The sequence below is a fragment of the Limanda limanda genome, chromosome 14 (genome assembly GCF_963576545.1).
Source record: "Limanda limanda chromosome 14, fLimLim1.1, whole genome shotgun sequence".
Taxonomy (NCBI): Eukaryota; Metazoa; Chordata; class Actinopteri; order Pleuronectiformes; family Pleuronectidae; genus Limanda; species Limanda limanda.
The window spans coordinates 615,339-638,636 of NC_083649.1; the positions used below are offsets into that span (position 1 = coordinate 615,339).

Genomic DNA, 23,298 nt, shown 5'->3' on the forward strand with positions numbered 1-23,298 from the left:
TCAGGAAGCAGAGGATCATGGGTAATAACCACGATACATCAACACATTGATTCACTTCATCAGACACAGAGACCAGTTCTCCATGTGTGACTGCAGGGGGCGCTGTTGCTGTCCAATAATGGTTAGGCGTGAAACCATAAGCTGGTGTGCCTTTAGGTGTAAATTTGGTTATCAAAATAAAACATAAATATTTAAAATATTAATATTAAATCATAACTTTAGTTTTTTTAAGTTCTCGCGGGGCACCACCCTTCACAGAAGGGAAGATAGCCAATTTATTGATTAAGATCAGTCTCATTTAGATCTAGTTCAATTAGAAATCTTAATATTTACTATTAAAGATTATATAATGAACAGTGAAGGTTTATAGAGTTCTTGACAGTGTAGAGGTTGGCAAAATTCACATATGCAACATTAATGAAAGAACAAGTTTAAAAGAAAACATTTATTATGGACATAATAAAGTATCAAAAAAACACAAGTTACTAACAAAATGTACTAAACAGGGGCTCTCTGGAGGTTAACAAAGAGAGTCACACCTTCCCGTGGGCTCCTAAAATGGTTGCTCCTAAGATAGCAGACCCCCCCCTTCTTCTGGAGTGGGGGAGTGGGTACGAAGGTAGTGATATGCAGTGTCTGTGAGAATGCTTACATTAAGCTTGTAACTACAATAACACCACATATATCAAACTTTAAAAACACCACACCAGTGTTAATTTCGTTGACGATAACGAAAACGAAAAATATTCGTTAACGCCCCTTTTCCCATGACTAAGACGAGACGAAGACGAAACGAAAACGGATCTTTGAAAATAAAAACTATGACGAAATCTATTTTAATTTTCGTTAACGAGACGAGACGAAACGAAAATGTTGGCGGTTGACTAAGTCACAACAATTTTAAAAAACATAATCGTATCAGGCCGTCATGAAGTACCCGGAGCGGCGAGTGTGTGTGTGTGTGCTCCCAGAGAGCGCTCCGGTCCCGAGGCTCCGCCCCCTGCCGCAGCGCACTCGCTCAGAGAGACGCAGACTCAGAGCTCGTTCACATGGAGCAGGCCGGTCACTGACTCCCCGGCTGCTTCTTAACTATGGAAACAGTGAAAATACAGAGTTCCTCTGGTCTCAGCTGCTCTGAGATCAGCGCCGCAGCTTCTGGATCAGAGCAGAAGCTGCAGCTGGTTTCTACCGAGCTTCAGTTTCCTCCTCCAGTCTGATCTGCTTTCACTTTTTGTTTTCATATTTCGCCAACTAAAATATATAGGCTGCAGCTATATGTTTTTATTTATTTCAAAATAGGGTACTTCTTATTTCATACATTTCCCACAAATATGGGGATGACTCAAATAACCCTACACTGCGTTTAATTTATTTCAAAGTAGGCCGACACTTGCCTGTGTATTTTCTTCTCCTCTTCATTAGCATTTGGTGTTTCCCTTTGTTGTAACAGGTAAAAATAAATAAAATGTCAACAGTTTTCTTTATTGTTGTTCTATAATTTCATAAATGCAATAATCTACAGATTAGTATAGTATAACTTTATATAAAATTTGATCAGCTTTGTTATCAAATATGTTTTGCGGCTCCAGACAAATTTTATTTGGGGGAAGAGGGGGCAAAATGGCTCTTTTGATAGTAAAGGTTGCCGACCCCTGCTATAGATCTATAGGAGGGACATCTAATGGACAACCTAAGTACTGCAAGCTAGACTAGTACTCATTTGTAGACACAACACAGGGGTCCCTGGACCTGAGAAGGGAAGATAAGGAGTTTAATGTGGCTATTAAATGTGACTAAAACTAGACTAAAATGTAATTTGTTTTCGTCGACTAAAACTAGACTAAAATGTAATTTGTTTTCGTCGACTAAAACTAGACTAAAATGTAATTTGTTTTCGTCGACTAAAACTAGACTAAAACTAAGAAGGATAAAAATGACTAAAACTAGACTAAAACTAATATGCATTTTCATCAAAAGACTAAGACTAAGACTAAATCAAAAATAGCTGCCAAAATTAACACTGCACCACACAGAATCAAATAAACAGTCTTGCTTATTCTAGTAAAATAATTAAGCCCAGTATGTTACCAGTCCTTGAACAGGGAGAAAGTTGCTGTGCGGTTCGCCGTTCGTCCTGGCGTTGAGGTCTCTGGTTCGTGTGGTCTCTACTTCCGCAGTTCTGTTGAGGTGTGATGCTCTCGCTTGTTGAATTCCTTACTTGCAGGATATCGAATCGCTGCAAGGAGATTGGAAGAGCTTGAAGGCCGAGGAGGTTTCCTTGAGAAGGTGGGCTGGAAGCTGCACCATTGCGCTCCTCTCGTAGAGTTGGATGTGAAGAGAAGATGCCAGTCAGGCCCCGCTAGGCGATGCAGGACAGGAGAGGCTGGACAGCCCGCTGTCCTCAGAGGTGGTCAGTGGAGAAAGAGAGTTACTCTGGAGAAGACCTGCTCTTAAATAGGCCCAGTGACCCCCAGGTCATGTGGCCAGATTGACCAATTGGAATTGACCCTGGTCGCACTTCGCACATATGTGTGAAGATGCCCAGAGCAGAAGGAGCCTGTGGCCCCCTGGGAGACTGAGTTCCTTTAATGTCTCAGAACAATGGAACCTGTGGCTTCTTGGGAGATTGAGTTCGCTCCAGCCCATGCGGCTTTCTGAAGACAAAGAACATGTGCTTTCAGGTTTTGACTACACATCCAGGCCGAAAGAGAGGCCTGCGGTTTGCGATAATTTGCTCATCAGTTACAGTGACAGAGTGATGCTTTAAAGGGAAAAAGTGACGATTTGTTTTAAGTTTTATTAATGAATTATTATCACATCAAAGTAAACAATATTCAATCCAAAATTTGACCAAATACCAGCTGATCTTTTTTTACAGAATTCATTAATAATACATTGTTTTCCCCTTCATGGTGCTCAGTGTGTTACCAGAAGCAGTTTTTAACTTCAACAAATTTTTACACAGGAACACTGTTAACTCAGGAAGAGGATCACTGGTGTCCGACTGGATGAGTCCATCACAGAGAGCAGTGATCACTGGAGTTCAGGGTGGGTCAGCTGCTGTTTCCAGGTGAGGGAAACACACTTCCATCACATGATGGCCACACACCTCCACCAGGTGAGGTTCACACACCTCCACCACATGAGGGCCACACACCTCCACCACGCGAGGGTCACTAACCTCCACCACATGAGGCCCATACACCTCCACCACATGAGGGCCACACACTTCCATCACATTAGGGCCACACACCTCCACCACATGAGGGCCACACACCTCCACCACATGAGGGGCACACACCTCCACCACGCGAGGGTCACACACCTCCACGATATGAGGGTCACACACCTCCAGCAGGTGAGGGCCACACACGTCCACCAGGTTAGGGCCACACACCTTCACCACATGAGGGCCACACACCTCCACCGGGTGAGGGCCACACATCAGCATCACATGAGGGCCACACACATCCAGCAGGTGAGGGCCACACATGTCCACCAGGTGAGGGCCACACACCTCCACCACATGAGGGCCACACACCTCCACCAGGTGAGGGTCACACACCTCAATCACATGAGGGCCACACACCTCCACCACATGAGGCCCACACACCTCCACCACATGAGGGCCACACACCTCCATCACATTAGGGCCACAAACCTCCAACACATGAGGGCCACACACCTCCACCACGCGAGGGTCACTAACCTCCACCACATGAGGTCCATACACCTCCACCACATGAGGGCCACACACCTCCATCACATTAGGGCCACACACCTCCACCACATGAGGGCCACACACCTCCACCACATGAGGGGCACACACCTCCACCACGCGAGGGTCACACACCTCCACGATATGAGGGTCACACACCTCCAGCAGGTGAGGGCCACACACGTCCACCAGGTTAGGGCCACACACCTTCACCACATGAGGGCCACACACCTCCACCACGCGAGGGTCACACACCTCCACCACATTAGGGCCACACACCTCCACCACGCGAGGGTCACACACCTCCACGATATGAGGGTCAAACACCTCCACCAAGCAAGCCACACACCTCCACCCCTTGAGGGTCAAACACCTCCACCACATTAGGGTCACACACCTCCACGAGGTGAGGCCCACACACCTCCATCACATAAGGCCCACATACCTCCACCACATGAGGGCCACACACCTCCACCACGCGAGGGTCACACACCTCCACGATATGAGGGTCACACACCTCCACCACATGAGGGTCACACACCTCCACCAGGCGAGGGCCACACACCTCCACCCCTTGAGGGTCAAACACTTCCACCACATTAGGGTCACACACCTCCACCAGGCGAGGGTCACACACCTCCACCAGGCGAGGGCCACACACCTCCACGACATGAGGGTCACACACCTCAACCACATGAGGGTCACACACCTCCACCACACAAGGCTCACACACCTCCACGACATGAGGGTCACACACCTCAACCACATGAGGGCCACACACCTCCACGACATGAGGGCCACACACCTCCACCACACCAGGGTCACACACCTCCACCAAACGAGGGTTACACACCTCCACCAAGCGAGGGTCACACACCTCCACTAGCGAGGGTCACACACCTCCAACAATGAGAGCCACACACCTCCACCACACGAGGGTCACACACCTCCACCACGCGAGGGTCACACACCTCCACCAGGTGAGGGTCACACACCTCCACCACACGAGGGTCACACACCTCCACCTCAAGAGGGTCACACACCTCCACTACACGAGGGTCACACACCTCCACCACGCGAGGGTCACACACCTCCACCAGGCGAGGGTCACACACCTCCACCACACGAGGGTCACACACCTCCACCACAAGAGGGTCACACACCTCCACCACGCGAGGGTCACACACCTCCACCACCTGCGGGTCACAAACCTCCACCACGCGAGGGTCACACACCTCAACGACATGAGGGCCACACACCTCCACCACGCGAGGGTCACACACCTCCACCACATGAGGGCCACACACCTCCACCACATAAGGGCCACACACCTCCACCAGGCGAGGGTCACACACCTCCACCACATGAGGGCCACACACCTCCAACACATGTGGGCCACACACCTCCATCACATGAGGGCCACAAACCTCCACCAGGCGAGGGTCACACACCTCCACCACAAGAGGGCCACACACCTCCTCCAGGCGAGGGTCACACACCTCCACCACACAAGGGCAACACACCTCCACCAGGCGAGGGTCACACACCTCCACCACATTAGGGTCACACACCACCACCACACGAGGGCCACACACCTCCACCACACGAGGGCCACACACCTCCACCACACGAGGGCCACACATCTCCAGCAGGTGAGGGCCACACACCTCCACCAGGTGAGGTTCACACACCTCCACCAGGTGGGGGCAACACACCTCCACCACACGAGGGCCATACACCTCCACCACATGAGGGCCACACACCTCCACCACGCGAGGGCCACACATCTCCACCACGAGAGGGTCACACACCTCCACGAGGTGAGGCCCACACACCTCCATCACAAGAGGGCCACATACCTCCACCACGCGAGGGTCACACACCTCCACGATATGAGGGTCACACACCTCCACCACATGAGGGTAACACACCTCCACCACATGAGGGCCACACACCTCCACCACATGAGGGCCACACACCTCCACCACGCGAGGGTCACACACCTCCACTACATGAGGGTCACACATCTCCACCACGCGAGGGACACACACCTCCACGACATGAGGGTCACAAACCTCCACCACATGAGGGTCACACACCTCCACCACACCTCCATGACATGAGGGTCACACACCTCCACCACATGAGGGTCACACACCTCCACCACATGAGGGTCACACACCTCCACCACGCGAGGGTCACACACCTCCATGACATGAGGGTCACACACCTTCACGACATGAGGGTCACACACCTCAACCACATGAGGGTCACACACCTCCACCACGCGAGGGTCACACACCTCCACCACATGAGGGTCACACACCTCCACCATGCGAGGGTCACACACCTCCATGACATGAGGGCCACACACCTCCACCACGCGAGGGTCACACACCTCCACCAGGCGAGGGCCACACACCTCCACCCCTTGAGGGTCAAACACCTCAACCACATTAGGGTCACACACCTCCACCAGGCGAGGGTCACACACCTCCACCAGGCGAGGGCCACACACCTCGAACACATGAGGGCCACACACCTCAACCAGGTGAGGGCTACACACCTCCACCACATGAGGGCCACACACCTCCACCAGGTGAGGGCCACACACCTCCACCAGGTGAGGGCCACACACCTCCACCACATGAGAGCCACACACCTCCAACAGGTGAGGGTCACACACCTCCACCAGGTGAGGGTAACACACCTCCACCGCATGAGGGTCACACACCTCCACCACATGAGGGCCACACACTTCCACCACATGAGAGCCACACACCTCCACCACATGAGGCCCACACACCTCCACCACACGAGGGCCATACACTTCCACCACACGAGGGTCACACACCTCCACCACATGAGGCCCACACACCTTCACCACATGAGGGTCACACACCTCTACCACATGAGGCCAACACACCTCCACCACACGAGTGCCATACACCTCCACCACATGAGGCCCACACACCTCCACCACACGAGGGCCACACATCTCCACCACACGAGGGTCACACACCTCCACCACATGAGGCCCACACACCTCCACCACATGAGGGCCACCCACCTCCACCACGCAAGGGTCACACACCTCCACGACATGAGGGTCACATACCTCCACCACGTGAGGGTCACACACCTCCACGACATGAGGGTCACATATCTCCACCACATGAGGGCCACACACCTCCACGACATGAGGGTCACACATCTCCACCACGAGAGGGCCACACACCTCCACCACGCCAGGGTCACACACCTCCACCACGCCAGGGTCACACACCTCCAGGAGGTGAGGCCCACACACCTCCATCACAAGAGGGTCACACACCTCCACGATATGAGGGTCACACACCTCCACCACGCGAGGGTCACACACCTCCACGATATGAGGATCACACACCTCCACCACGCAAGGGTCACACACCTCCACGATATGAGGGTCACACAAATCCACGATATGAGGCCCACACACCTCCACCACATGAGGGCCACACACCTCCACCACATGAGGGCCACACACCTCCACCACGCGAGGGTCACACACCTCCACCACGCCAGGGTCACACACCTCCACGACATGAGGGTCACACACCTCCACCACATGAGGGCCACACACCTCCACCAGGCGAGGGTCACACACCTCCACCACATGAGGGCCACACACCTCCACCACATGAAGGCCACACACCTCCACCACATGAGGGCCACACACCTCCACCACATGAGGGCCACACACCTCCACCACGCGAGGGCCACACACCTCCACCACGCAGGGCCAGACACCTCCACCACGCGAGGGTCACACACCTCCACCACATGAGGGTCACACATCTCCACCACGCGAGGGACACACACCTCCACGACATGAGGGTCACACACCTCCACCACGCGAGGGTCACACACCTCCACGACATGAGGGTCACACACCTCCACCACGCGAGGGTCACACACCTCCATGACATGAGGGTCACACACCTCCACCACACGAGGGTCACACACCTCCACGAGGCGAGGGCCACACATCTCCACGACATGAGGGCCACACACCTCCACCATATGAGGGTCACACACCTCCACGACATGAGGGTCCACACCTCTACTAGGCGAGGGTCACACACCTCCACGACATGAGGGATTCACACCTCCACCACACGAGGCTCACACACCTCCACCACATGAGGGTCACACACCTCCACGACATGAGGGCCACACACCTCCACGACAGGAGGGCCACACACCTCCACCACTCGAGGGCCACACACCTCAACCAGGTGAGGGCCACACACCTCCACCACATGAGGGCCACACTCCTCCACCACATGAGGGCCACACACCTCCACCAGGTGAGGGCCACACACCTCCACCACATGAGAGCCACACACCTCCACCAGGTGAGGGTCAAACACCTCCACCACATGAGGGTCACACATCTCCACCACGCGAGGGACACACACCTCCACGACATGAGGGTCACACACCTCCACGACATGAGGGTCACACCCTCCACCATGCGAGGGTCAAAAAACCTCCATGAAATGAGGGTCACACACCTCCACCAGGCGAGGGTCACACACCTCCATGACACGAGGGTCACACACCTCCACCAGGCGAGGGCCACACATCTCCACCCCTTGAGGGTCACACACCTCCACCACACGAGGCTCACACACCTCCACCACATGAGGGTCACAGACCTCCAACACATGAGGTTCACACACCTCCACGATATGAGGGTCACACATCTCCACCACGAGAGGGCCACACACCTCCACCACACGAGGGCCATACACCTCCACCACACAAGGGCCACACATCTCCACCACACGAGGGTCACACACCTCCACCACATGAGGGCCACACACCTCCACCACGCGAGGGTCACACACCTCCACCACATGAGGGTCACACATCTCCACCACGCGAGGGACACACACCTCCACGACATGAGGGTCACACACCTCCACGACATGAGGGTCACACACCTCCACCATGCGAGGGTCACACACCTCCATGAAATGAGGGTCACACACCTCCACCAGGCGAGGGTCACACACCTCCATGACACGAGGGTCACACACCTCCACCAGGCGAGGGCCACACATCTCCACCCCTTGAGGGTCACACACCTCCACCACGCGAGGGTCACACACCTCCATGACATGAGGGCCACACATCTCCACCACGCGAGGGTCACACACCTCCACGACATGAGGGCCACACACCTCCACCACGCGAGGGCCACACACCTCCACCACGCGAGGGTCACACACCTCCACCACGCGAGGGTCACACACCTCCACCACATTAGGGTCACACACCTCCACCAGGCGAGGGCCACACACCTCCACCACGCGAGGGTCACACACCTCCACGACATGAGGGCCTCACACCTCCACCACATGAGGGCCACACACCTCAACCACATGAGGGCCACACACCTCCACCACATGAGGGTCACACACCTCCACCACATGAGGGTCACAAACATCCACCACGCGAGGGCCACACACCTCCACTAGCGAGGGTCACACACCTCCACCAGGTGAGGGCCACACACCTCCACCACATGAGAGCCACACACCTCCACCACACGAGGGTCACACACCTCCACCACGCGAGGGTCACACACCTCCACCACACGAGGGTCACACTGTATACATACATCTACTGATGCCTAATCTGGACACATCTTCAGTGATGTTCCTGGAATCATTGGACGTTTCGGGTCTTTCAACATCATACGCCCTCCTCCAGGTGACCCAGCCGGGGCTGATCAGACCCCAGCTTGTGTCCAGATGACTAGCTAGCTACCATGACTCCATGGCTCCCCTCTTTTGAGCCACAGCCATCTTGAGGCTCTCTCTGCCGCATCGGTGGTACTGCGGATGGCTCTCCTCTTTCTCTCACCCTCGATGCCTAAACTACTGAAGGCTCTGGCCAAGGAACGGGCTGCAAATCCTCTGCATCCAACCTCCACAGGGAAACACCTTGCTCTCCAGCCAGCCTGCTGGCAGTCACTGACCAGTCCTGCGTACTTGGAGAGCTTCCTCTCAAAGGCTTCTTCCAAGCGATCTTCCCACGGGACTGTCAGCTCCAGCAGCACTGCTTGCTTGGTGGATTCAGACACAAGGACAATGTCTGGTCGCAGGGTGGTGACTGCAATATGGCTGGGGAACTTCAGCTGATGTTCAAGGTCCACCAACAACTGCCAGTCTCTTGCAGACGTCAGGATGCCTGCAGATGATGTTCTTCTGGCAGGAGTTGGCTTGTCCCCAGCTCTGACAAAGGCGATGGTTATCTTGGAGGGTCGGAATTGCTTTGCCCACGCCAGTCCTGCGCTGATGGCTTCAGCAATGGTCTTGAGGACTTGGTCATGCCTCCACCTGTACCGACCATCTCCAAGTGCCCTTGTACAGCAACTGAGGATGTGTTCCAGGGTTCCTCGCTTGGAACACAGTGGGCATGCTGGTGTCTCTGCTATGCCCCATATGTGCAGATTTGACGGGCTTGGAAGCACGTCATACACTGCCTGGATGAGGAATTTGATGCGGTGAGGCTCGGCTTTCCAAAGCTCAGCCCAGGTCACTTTCCTTTCAACCGCATTCTCCCACCTCGTCCAAGCTCCCTGTTGCTTCATTCCCACTGCCTTGCAGGTTCTCGTCTCCTCCACTGCTGCTCTCACCTCCTCCTGAACAAGTCGTCGCCTTTCCTTCCCCCTGGTGTTCATTTGGGGAGTTGGAAAGGATCCTAGCCCTGCTCGACTTCGTGTGACCACTCCCACCAGGCTCCTGTGACGCAGCCTTGCATCTGCCTCTTGAACCGCATCCTCTGCCCTCCATTTCCTGCCAGTCCTCACTTGGATCCCTGCTTTAGCCACCTTCGGATCACTTGAGTCCCTGTACTGAACCACTTCTCTGGCTCTAGTTACCTTGAATTCCTCCTCCAAGGATTTGAAAGGCAGTCGCAGTTTGTTGGTGTTCCCGTAGAGTGCAATGCTGCTCAGGCTCCTTGGTAATCCAAGCCATCTCCGGAGGTGTTTGCTGACTTTCCTCTCCAAGGTCTCAACTGTTGAGATAGGGACCGCATAGACAAGGAGGGGCCACAGGATCCTGGGAAGAATGCCATGTTGGTAGACCCAGGCTTTAAACTTCCCAGGTAGGCCTGACTTGTCCACGGATTTCAGCCAGCCATCCAACTCAGTGCAGGTTGACTGGATAGATGTTGTGTCTCTCAGAGAGCAGTCAAAAACCTTGCCCAAGCTCTTGACTGGCTTCTCTGTGATAGTTGGAATGGCTGTGCCTGTGATGTTAAACCGGAACTTGTCCTCCACCTTCCCTTTCCTCAGCACCATTGATCTGGATTTGGCGGGTTTGAAACGCATCCGGGCCCACTCCACCAGCTTTTCAAGTCCCCTCAGAATCCACCGGCAGCCTGGGACCGATTCCGTCATGACTGTGAGGTCATCCATGAATGCCCTGATGGGTGGTTGCCGTTGTCCGGAATTCGTGCGGGGCCCTCTGCACTCTGGCTCAGCAGACTTAGTGAGCATGTTCATGGCTAGGGAGAACAATGTCACAGAGATAGTACACCCTGTGATGATACCGATCTCCACCTTGTGCCAACTGGATGTTATTGCTCCTGAAGAGACCCTCATCCTGAAATTGCTGTAATAATCAGCGATGAGGTCTCTACACCTGCTGGGTACATGATGTTTTCTCAAGGTGAGCTGAACCAGCTTGTGTGGAATGGAACCGAATGCATTTGCCAGGTCAAGCCACAACACTGACAGGTTGCCCTTGTTCTCTCTGGCCTCCCGAATGAGCTGTGTCACCACACCAGTATGCTCCACACATCCTGACATTCCTGGAATGCCGCCTTTCTGGACAGATGTATCGATGTAGGTGTTCTTTGCCAGGTAGGTACACAGCCGTTTGGAAACCGCACTGAAGAAAATCTTTGCCTCAACACACAGCAGGGAGATGATGCGGAACTGGTCTAGCTGAGTGGAGTTTTCCTCCTTCGGGATCCATACCCCTTCAGCCACTCTCCATTGTTCAGGGATCCTCCCTCTTCTCCAGAAGACTCGCAGGATTCTCCACAGACGCAGCAGGAGTTTGGGACAGTTCTTGTACACTTTGTATGAAGTGCCACTCGGTCCTGGTGCAGAGCTTGCCCTAGCTTTGCAGACAACCTCCCTGACTTCCTTTAGCTGCAGCTCCGACATGTCAAACTGCACTTCTGGTTCAGGGGGTTCTATGAGGTTGTTACACTCTCCCAACTCCTGCTCTCTTACTGGGTCGCTGTACGTCTGCTTCAGATGTTGGTCTATGTCTTCCTGCGAGGAGGCCAGTTTGCCACTGCGCTTCTGCCCCAGCAAATCCTTAGTGAACTTGAAGGGGTTAGCGATGAAAGCAGCACGTTTACGTGCCCTCTCGCACCGCCGCCTCCGATGCCACTCAGCCCGGCGGAGAACTCTGATGTTTTTCCGAAGGATGCACATTAGCTGGGCCAGGCCAATGCGATCCTCTTGTCCTGCCGCCTTGTACTGGGATTTCAGCGCTTTCATCTCCTGCCTGATGTTGTGGATCCTTACAGCTCTTTGATTCTTTGAGTAAGACGTTCCGGAGCTTTTCTTCTCCTCCTCGCCAAACCGCTCAGCTGCGATGCTGACAATGATTGTAGTCATAGCTCGTAGCTTCCTGTCGGCCTCTCCTTTCGCCATTGCCTCCAGAATTTGGTCGACATCGTCATCGAACTTTTTCCAGAGTGAGGTCATGCTAGCTGCAGGCCATTTTATCCGCCTCCTGTCAGACTTGGTGCTTGAGGGATTAGTTTGCAACACTTGGAGGTTCTGGGCACTGTGGGGTGACTCCGGGCCTGGCCCCTCCTGCGTCTCACCAGGTGTAACACCTGTGCGTTGTGTTGCTTCTGCTCCCAACCGGCACTTCATCCTCGCTTGGTGGATCTTTAAGCCATGGATGTTCTTGCAGATTTTACCGCATGTACACTGCTTGCTCATAGTCGTTTGTCCGTTGCCTGGGTCTGTTACCGTTGTATCCGTCCGACTGGGGTGCTCATCCTCCCCCCCTCTCGGGCACCCCTGGGGGTATTTTTTCATTAAGTTCATCGTAGCTTGGTTGGGTTCCTCCTCTCAGAGGATGCAGATTGGGTTGCTGACCCGTTCTGCCCCGGTTGCCGTCTCTCCGGGCTGTCACTGCCTCTCCAGTAGTCACCACACTCTTCATGGTTGTCATCCAGTCTTTCCTGGCTGTCACTGATCACTCAGGGTATTACTGTATACATACATCTACTGATGCCTAATCTGGACACATCTTCAGTGATGTTCCTGGAATCATTGGACGTTTCGGGTCTTTCAACATCATACGCCCTCCTCCAGGTGACCCAGCCGGGGCTGATCAGACCCCAGCTTGTGTCCAGATGACTAGCTAGCTACCATGACTCCATGGCTCCCCTCTTTTGAGCCACAGCCATCTTGAGGCTCTCTCTGCCGCATCGGTGGTACTGCGGATGGCTCTCCTCTTTCTCTCACCCTCGATGCCTAAACTACTGAAGGCTCTGGCCAAGGAACGGGCTGCAAATCCTCTGCATCCAACCTCCACAGGGAAACACCTTGCTCTCCAGCCAGCCTGCTGGCAGTCACTGACCAGTCCTGCGTACTTGGAGAGCTTCCTCTCAAAGGCTTCTTCCAAGCGATCTTCCCACGGGACTGTCAGCTCCAGCAGCACTGCTTGCTTGGTGGATTCAGACACAAGGACAATGTCTGGTCGCAGGGTGGTGACTGCAATATGGCTGGGGAACTTCAGCTGATGTTCAAGGTCCACCAACAACTGCCAGTCTCTTGCAGACGTCAGGATGCCTGCAGATGATGTTCTTCTGGCAGGAGTTGGCTTGTCCCCAGCTCTGACAAAGGCGATGGTTATCTTGGAGGGTCGGAATTGCTTTGCCCACGCCAGTCCTGCGCTGATGGCTTCAGCAATGGTCTTGAGGACTTGGTCATGCCTCCACCTGTACCGACCATCTCCAAGTGCCCTTGTACAGCAACTGAGGATGTGTTCCAGGGTTCCTCGCTTGGAACACAGTGGGCATGCTGGTGTCTCTGCTATGCCCCATATGTGCAGATTTGACGGGCTTGGAAGCACGTCATACACTGCCTGGATGAGGAATTTGATGCGGTGAGGCTCGGCTTTCCAAAGCTCAGCCCAGGTCACTTTCCTTTCAACCGCATTCTCCCACCTCGTCCAAGCTCCCTGTTGCTTCATTCCCACTGCCTTGCAGGTTCTCGTCTCCTCCACTGCTGCTCTCACCTCCTCCTGAACAAGTCGTCGCCTTTCCTTCCCCCTGGTGTTCATTTGGGGAGTTGGAAAGGATCCTAGCCCTGCTCGACTTCGTGTGACCACTCCCACCAGGCTCCTGTGACGCAGCCTTGCATCTGCCTCTTGAACCGCATCCTCTGCCCTCCATTTCCTGCCAGTCCTCACTTGGATCCCTGCTTTAGCCACCTTCGGATCACTTGAGTCCCTGTACTGAACCACTTCTCTGGCTCTAGTTACCTTGAATTCCTCCTCCAAGGATTTGAAAGGCAGTCGCAGTTTGTTGGTGTTCCCGTAGAGTACACACCTCCACCACGCGAGGGTCACACACCTCCACCAGGTGAGGGCCACACACCTCCACCACATGAGGGCCACACACCTCCACCAGACGAGGGTCACACACCTCCACCACACGAGGGTCACACATCTCCACCACAAGAGGGTCACACACCTCCACCACACAAGGGTCAAACACCTCCACCAGGTGAGGGCCACACACCTCCACCACATGAGGGCCACACACCTCCACCAGGCGAGGGTCACACACCTCCACCACACGAGGGTCACACATCTTCACCACAAGAGGGTCACAAACCTCCACCACGCGAGGGTCACACACCTCCACGACATGAGGGCCACACACCTCCACCAGGTGAGGGCCACACACCTCCATCACATGAGGGCCACACACCTCCACCACTGGAGGGTCACACACCTCCACCACATTAGGCCCACACACCTCCACCAGGTGAGGTTCACACACCTCCACCAGGTGGGGGGTCACACACCTCCACCAGGTGAGGGTCACACACAGTGTTGCCACAGTAACTTTGAAAAAGTAACTTAGTTACTTTACAGATTACTTGATTTTAAGTAACTTAGTTACTTTACAGATTACTTGATTTTAAAAGTAACTTAGTAACTTTACAGATAACTTGATTTTAAAAGTTAGATTACAAGTTACTTCATTAGTTACATTCAGCAGCTGCCGACAACACCCCCGCCGCCTCAACATAAAAATGACAACCGGTTTTGGCAACACTCACTTTATTAGAAGTGCATTTTAACAGTAATGTACACAACAACAACGTATAATGTATCTCCTGACATTTTAAGTTGAACTTAAAAACTATTTCCTGAAAAAATACATGTTTTTATAAAAATAAGATAAAGACAGTCTTTCTTGACTTCACTTAACATAAATACTTGTTTTTCTAAAATAAAATAAAAACAGTCTTTCTTGACTTCACTTAACATAAATACTTGTTTTTATAAAAAATAAAATAAAGACAGTCTTTCTTGACCTGACATATTTAACTGTTAACACTGTAATGGAAAAACTTACTACTTATGATCTACATTGTTTATAAATGTAACTATTAAATTATTTTCAACATGTTTTATGAACATTGTACCTGTTGTTCACAGCATTAGAGAAGCAAGGAGTGGTTTTACAAAAAGCTGTTCTGTGAGGCAGCCCGGCATTGACAGTCGTAGGGATCTTCTGCACTCTGGTCTGGTCTGGTCTGATATGGTCTGGTCTGATGTGGTCTGGTCTGGTCTGGTCTGGTCTGATATGGTCTGGTAGGTCTGGTCTGGTCGAGTCTGGTCTGGTCTGATCTGGTCTGGTCTGGTCTGGTCTGGGGGTCAGTATCGAGCTTTATCTAATGTTAGCAGCACCTTATTAGCTTTAGAAGCTATGGTGTCAGTGGAGTCAGGTCACAGTTTTTCCCTCACAAGCAAGCCCCCCCCCCCACACACATTACATTACATTACATTTCATTTAGCTGACGCTTTTATCCAAAGCGACTTACAATAAGTGCATTCAACCCTGAGGGTACAAACCAAGAACAACAAGAATCAAGACAGTAAAATTTCTTCGAAATAAAGCAAAACTACAGAGTTCTATAAGTAAGTGCCATTTTAGTGCTACCAAAGTGTTAGTTTTCAAAAGTGGTTAGTTTTTTTTTTTTTTTTTTATTCAAGGTACAGTCGGAAGAGGTGTGTTTTTAGTTTTCGGCGAAAGATGTGTAAACTTTCAGATGTACGGATGTCGAGTGGGAGCTCATTCCACCATTTAGGAGCTAGGACAGCAAACAGTCATGATTTTGATGAGTGTTTAGCAGTGAAGGAGGAACGAGTCGTTTAGCTGAAGCAGAGCGGAGTGAACGTGCTGGTGTGTAATGTTTGACCATGTCCTGGATGTAAACTGGACCTGATCTGTTTACAGCATGGTATGCGAGTACTAGTGTTTTGAACCGGATGCGGGCAGCCACTGGTAGCCAGTGTAGGGAGCGGAGGAGCGGAGTAGTGCGAGTGAATTTAGGTTGGTTAAAAACCAGTCGAGCTGCTGCATTCTGGATGAGCTGCAAAGGTCGGATGGCAGTAGCAGGTAGACCTGCCAGGAGGGAGTTACAGTAGTCGAGGCGTGAGATGACCAGGGCCTGGACCAGAACCTGGACCAGGGCCTGGACCAGAACCTGCACCGCCTTCTGAGTGAGAAGGCGGCGTATTCTCCGGATGTTGTAAAGCATGAATCTACAGGACCGCGTTGTTGCAGAAATGTTGGCAGAAAGGGAGAGTTGGCAGTCGAGTGTCACACCCAGGTTCCTAGCAGTCTGAGTGGGGGTCAACATGGAGTTGTCAAAGTTAATAGTCAGGTCATGGGTGGGAGAGTTTGTCCCTGGAAGGAAAAGTATTTCAGTCTTGTCAAGATTAATCTTCAGGTGGTGAGCGGTCATCCACTGAGAGATGTCAGTCAGACAGGCAGAGACTCGTGCTGCTACCTGTGTTTCTGATCGGGGAAAAGACAGGATTAGTTGGGTATCATCAGCATAGCTATGGTAGGAAAAGCCATGTGAGTGAATGACAGAGCCGAGAGTGTTGGTGTACAAAGAAAAGAGGAGAGGACCCAGGACCGAACCTTGAGGGACCCCAGTAGTGAGAGCACAAGGTTCAGAAACAGATCCTCTCCAAGTTACCCGATAAGTGCGTTCGTTGAGGTAGGAAGAGAGCAGGGATAGAGCAGAGCCTGAGATACCCAGGTCCTGAAGGGATGAGATCAGGATCTGGTGGTTCACACACACACATCATTTATATATTATTGTTATCCTGACACCAATCACTGCACCTTAGCACCGCACGGGCCCATAACTTATCGTTCTTATTGGTCTTACTGTATATATTGTTGTTTAGTGTCCAATGCACCAACCACACCAAGGCAGTTTCCTGTCTGTGTAAATATACTTGGCCATTAAAAGAGTTGAGTCTGAGTCTGAGTCTGAGTCTGAGTCTGAGCCGAAGGATCTTTAGCTGCTGGAGCAGATTCATTTAGTTTTGGTGGTAAAACTGTAATGGAAAAACTTACTACTTATGATCTACATTGTTTATAAACGTAACTATTAAATTATTTTCAACATGTTTTATGAACATTGTACCTGTTGTTCACAGCATTAGAGAAGCAAGGAGTGGTTTTACAAACAGCTGTTCTGTGAGGCAGCATTGACAGTCGTAGGGATCTTGTTTATTATATTAAATTAAATGAGGGCGATTCAACTTAATTGTCGCATAGGCTTCATGACTTCACTCCCAGAGACGCGAGAAGAAAATCAAATATATTGTAACGGACTGGGTTTATGTTTATGTTTGGATTTGACGTATGTTCAGTAAAACACTGTGTTGAAGGAGCGTTCCGATATCCTGAGGGTCAGTGAAGGAGTCGGGGTGGCACATGTGACTGTTTGGACCAATAGGATGGGGTTGTTGGGGATGTCAGGCCCTCATTGGCTGGTTGTGTTGGGGATGGGGGGTCAATGAGGAAGTGAAGGGTTGTTGATGTGTGCGAGTGACAGAGCGAGAAGTGCACATGTTCGTGTAGCTGTAGATGATAATAAAAGTAACAAAAAGTAGACAAAATGGTAAAGCACAGTGACTTGGACGAGTAACTTTAATCTGATTACTGGTTTGGAAATAGTAACGCGTTAGATTACTCGTTACTGAAAAAAGTGGTCAGATTAGAGTAATGCGTTACTAAGTAGCGCGTTACCGGCATCACTGGTCACACACCTCCAACATGTTGAAGATGAGAGTTTTTTTAGACAAAAAACGTAGAGGATCTAAAACAGACAGGGTTTAAAACATCAAGTGGCCATTTGGGCTCGGACATTTTTTGTTTCTTGAGGCGGAAAACTTCCTGATCCGTGAGGGTCGGTCAGTCGGTACCTTCCGGTCAAGGCAGGCGGGGGGGGCTGGTGCAGGAGCAGCGGAACCACCACCGGCCATGGCAGACCACCACAGCGCTGTTCATTCTCGAGGCAGACTTCACACGGTGTTAGCTTGTGGAGCCCGAAGCCTCCACCTGCAGCAGCCATGCTGCACAAACACACCGGCAACTAACAACTGAAACTGCTGCTACTGACTCTGTCACTCACACAGGAACACAAAACACCTCCACTATAAGAAAAGAGGGAAAAAGAGCAAAGAAAAAAGGGAGAAAAATCACAGATTGAACAAACTTTCCAGCTCACTCCCAAAATGCACTCCAACAGAGAGAGAGAGTGTGTGTGTGTGTGTGTGTGTGTGTGTGTGTGTGTGTGTGTGTGTGTGTGTGTGTGTGTGTGTGTGTGTGTGTGTGTGTGTGTGTGTGTGTGTGTGTGTGTGTGTGTGTGTGTGTGTGTGTGTGCGTGATTTCCCAGGAGTCTCAGTGACCAGCAGGTTAATAGAATCAAACCAGTGTTCAGGGGCCGACGGTCAGGAAGTCGCTGGAGACGATCTCCTCTTCACCTTCACACCTGCAGTCAAACCAGATGTGAACCAGGTGTGAACCAGATGTGAACCAGGCGTGAACCAGGCGTGAACCAGATGTGAACCAGATGTGAACCAGGTGTGAACCAGGTGTGAACCAGATGTGAACCAGATGTGAACCAGGCGTGAACCAGATGTGAACCAGATGTGAACCAGATGTGAACCAGATGTGAACCAGATGAGAACCAGGTTTGAACCAGGTGTGAACTACCAGTTTATCAGTGATGATCTTATGACAGTGAAGTGAAATGTCTATTTATATATTTCATCATCTCTGTGCATCCAGAATGTTGTTAGCCTAGCTTAGCACAAAGAGCATGAATCCACCAGTGGTCAGTTCCTTCTTTTCTTTCTGGAATAAAATGTGTGTATTTACCAAAGTGATGAAGTTCTAAACATGAAGTTGTTATTTGTGTCTCTGGTTCTTCCTCCTGTCAGTTGGAGATGAGTCCCTGCAGACTACTGCCCCCTGGTGGCCGCTCTGATAAACATGTCTGTTCTCCCTCAGGACAAATTACATCAGAAACTGTTGATAAGTGTTTTGTTGGTAACGGCTCATTAAGCTTCCCCTGTGTTCAGAGATATTAACGCTCATTAGCGCTGCCGAGGTAACAGGACACGCAGTGATGAAACCGCCGGGCCGTCAGGAGGCGGAGCCGTCCCCAGAGCTCCCAGCATGCAACAGAAACAAACACACTCAACCCCTTCAGGGGCGAAACTGAACAAACACAAGTTTCTTTTCACTAATAACTTTTTGTCAGTTGATGTAATGAATGTAAAAAAAAAATGATACGTTTGAATATTTCTAATATACAGTATATATTATTTATATATATATATATATTTATAATATGTTGAATGCATCATAATCCAACAGTTTAATCACAGAAACACAAGAAAAGCTCATCAGACACAAACAAATCAGATTCATCCAAAAGACTGAATGAAAAGTTTGGATCTTCATGTTTTTGTGATGATTCATTGAATAAACGACTCCAGCTCAATAAGATCTGCACATATTACTACTACAATACTATCCATGGCTTCAGGTTTACTGAAATATTTATACATTATTAAACACATCTCATTGTATTTATTTGGTGAGGATACATTGACCTGAGCTTTGTCTCCATGGTTACAACACTAAACACTCAGGTGTTGATTTCGGTTAAAGTGACTCGATGAGATTAAAGGACGTTCGCTGTCATGGTTACTGTCAGACAAAGATGGATTCAGTGTTTCACCCCCCCCCCCCCACACACACACACACCTCCTTTATACCATGTTTCATTTTCTACGATCACTAGAGGTCACTTCACGGTTAAACTCGCTGGCTCTCTCTGAATGAAATAAAATAGCCAGAGTTGAACAGCCAATCACAGAGCTGACGTCCCACAAAGGGAAAGTGGACGGAGACCTTCAGATGTTTTCTGTTTTCTAACTGAATTTCATTAATCAATAATCAACATTTGATGCATAAAACATCCTGATTGTCTTTACAGTCAATATGACAAAGGTACAGAATAATTATACTGATATAGCGTTTATATTTGGCAGTTCCACATTGTAGCCAGTAGATGTCGCCCTGTTGATAAGAGAAACATCTGAAGCGTCCACTCTTCATCGCTCGTCTTCACTTTTCCAGATGTTTCATTTGTAAAACTACAGGAAGTGATTCTTACTAAAGTTTCAGCTTTTCTCTTTGAAGGAACCTGAGAGTCAAAGATATTATATATATATATATATATATATACAAACAGAGAGAGTTCATTTTACTGTCCAAATAGTAATAAATGATCTTTAGTGAACTCCTGCAGGATGTGTTCTGATGAACAGACACATAAACACACACTAACACAGACACACACATTAACACAGACACACACACTAACACAGACACACACACTAACACAGAAACACTTACCAACACATAAACACACACTAACACAGACACACACATTAACAGAGACACACACACTAACACAGAAACACTTACCAACACATAAACACACACTAACACAGACACACACATTAACACAGACACACACACTAATACAGACACACACACTAACACAGACACACACACTAACACATAAACACTTACCAACACATAAACACACACTAACACAGACACACACATCAACAGAGACACACACACTAACACAGAAACACTTACCAACACATAAACACACACTAACACAGACACACACATTAACACAGACACACGCACTAACACAGAAACACTTACCAACACATAAACACACACTAACACAGACACACACATCAACAGAGACACACACACTAACACAGAAACACTTACCAACACATAAACACACACTAACACAGACACACACATCAACAGAGACACACACACTAACACAGAAACACTTACCAACACATAAACACACACTAACACAGAAACACTTACCAACACATAAACACACACTAACACAGACACACACACTAACACATAAACACACACTAACACAGACACACACACTAACACAGACACAAGCACTAACACAATCAAGGAAAAAATGATCTGGTCTGGTCTGGTCTGGTCTGGTCCGGTCTGGTCTGATCTGGTCTGGTACGGTCTTGTCTGGTCTGGTCTGGTTGGGTCTGGTCTGGTCTGATATGGTCTGGTCCGGTCTGGTCTGATCTGGTCGGGTCTGGTCTGGTCTGATATGGTCTTGTCTGCTCTGGTCTGGTCTGGTCGAGTCTGGTCTTGTCTGGTCTGGTCTGGTCGGGTCTGGTCTGGTCTGATATGGTCTGGTAGGTCTGGTCTGGTCGAGTCTGGTCTGGTCTGATATGGTCTTGTCTGGTCTGGTCTGGTCTGGTCGAGTCTGGTCTGGTCTGGTCTGGTCTGGTCTGATGTGGTCTGGTCTGATATGGTCTGGTAGGTCTGGTCTGGTCGAGTCTGGTCTGGTCTAATCTGGTCTGGTCTGGTCTGGTCTGGGGGTCAGCATCAAGCTTTATCTAATGTTAGCAGCACCTTATTAGCTTTAGAAGCTAAGGTGTCAGTGGAGTCAGGTCACAGTTTTTCCCTCACAAGCAAGCCCCCCCCCCCCCCCCCCCCACACACACACACACACATCATTGATATATTATTGTTATCCTGACACCAATCACTGCACCGTAGCACCGCACGGGCCCATAACTTATCCTTCTTATTGGTCTTACTGTATATATTGTTGTTTAGTGTCCAATGCACCAACCACACCAAGGCAGTTTCCTGTCTGTGTAAATATACTTGGCCATTAAAAGAACTCAGATTGTGATTGTGAGCAGCCAGAAGCCAGATGAGGGGGGGGGGGGGGGGGCGCTGGCTCCACAGGATCTAAGGTTGTTAAGTCCACATAGTGAAGCGAGCACCAGGCTAATGAACTGATCAGTGAAAGACTGAGAGACAAGTCTGAGCCGAAGGATCTTTAGCTGCTGGAGCAGATTCATTTAGTTTTGGTGGTAAAAACCAGTTTGAATCTGTTTCAGGATCCGATTCTTCCTCTTCTTGTCCTGCTCCCAGGTCAAATTCCAGCTGCTCCCTCCTCCTCCTCCTCCTCCTCCTCCCCGGCTGTGGGGGGTGGAGTGTCGACACTGAAGGTTTGGAACTATGCAGCAAAGTGAAAGGAGGAAGCAGAGATCTTTCCTGCAGCTGCCGTCACAGTGAGTCTGAAACTTCTGCTGCTTCACACACGTTAAACTGATGAAGTGATTTGTTGATTCTCCTGCTGCTCACGTCCAGAGGAAGCTTCACTGGGAACAGGTCACAGAGGGAAGACACACACAGACACACACACACACACACACACACACACACAGACACACACACACACACACACACACACAGACACACACACAGAGAGACAAGTCGTATCCTTACACTCTGCTTTAAAAAGGTTAAATAATCTACTTTCTAATATGTTTGTTGATGACACACACTCTCTCTATCACACACACACACACACAGACAACCCGACACACTCACGCACACTCTCTCACACGCACACACACACACACAGACACACGCACACACACACACACACACTCTCTCTATTACACACACAGACACTCTCTCACACACAAACACACACAGACACAGGCTCACACGTACACACACACACAACCCGACACACTCACACACACTCTCTCTCTCACACACACACACACACTCTCTCACACACACACACACACACACACTCTCTCTCTCTCACACACACACACACACACACTCTCTCTCACACACACACACACACACACACACACTCTCTCTCTCTCACACACACACACACACACACACACACTCACACACACACACTCACACACACACACACCTTGTTCAACGGACCAGCATGATTCCTCCTGTTCGGCTCCGTGAGGCTGAACTGATGCTAACATGCAGACGTGTTACTGTGCTGAGGTTCCTGGTCCAGCTTGTTA

At 50.6% G+C, this 23,298-nt stretch overlaps 2 protein-coding genes across 3 annotated transcripts in view; one reads left to right on the top strand and one right to left on the bottom strand.

Moving 5' to 3' along the window:
- Positions 1–9,402: 9,402 nt before the first annotated feature.
- On the bottom strand, positions 9,403–12,566 carry LOC133018922 (uncharacterized). Its single transcript, XM_061085254.1, has one exon. The coding sequence runs from the start codon at positions 12,498–12,500 to the stop codon at positions 9,528–9,530; it is 2,973 nt and encodes a 990-aa protein (XP_060941237.1). The 5' UTR covers positions 12,501–12,566; the 3' UTR covers positions 9,403–9,527.
- A 9,907-nt stretch (positions 12,567–22,473) lies between these two features.
- Positions 22,474–23,298, top strand: part of slco2b1 (solute carrier organic anion transporter family, member 2B1) — a 13,245-nt gene continuing 12,420 nt past the window's right edge. For both annotated transcript variants that reach the window (XM_061086448.1, XM_061086449.1), the window contains exon 1: positions 22,474–22,524. The gene's annotated coding sequence lies outside the window, so the exon portion shown is untranslated. The remainder of the gene's footprint in view (positions 22,525–23,298) is intronic.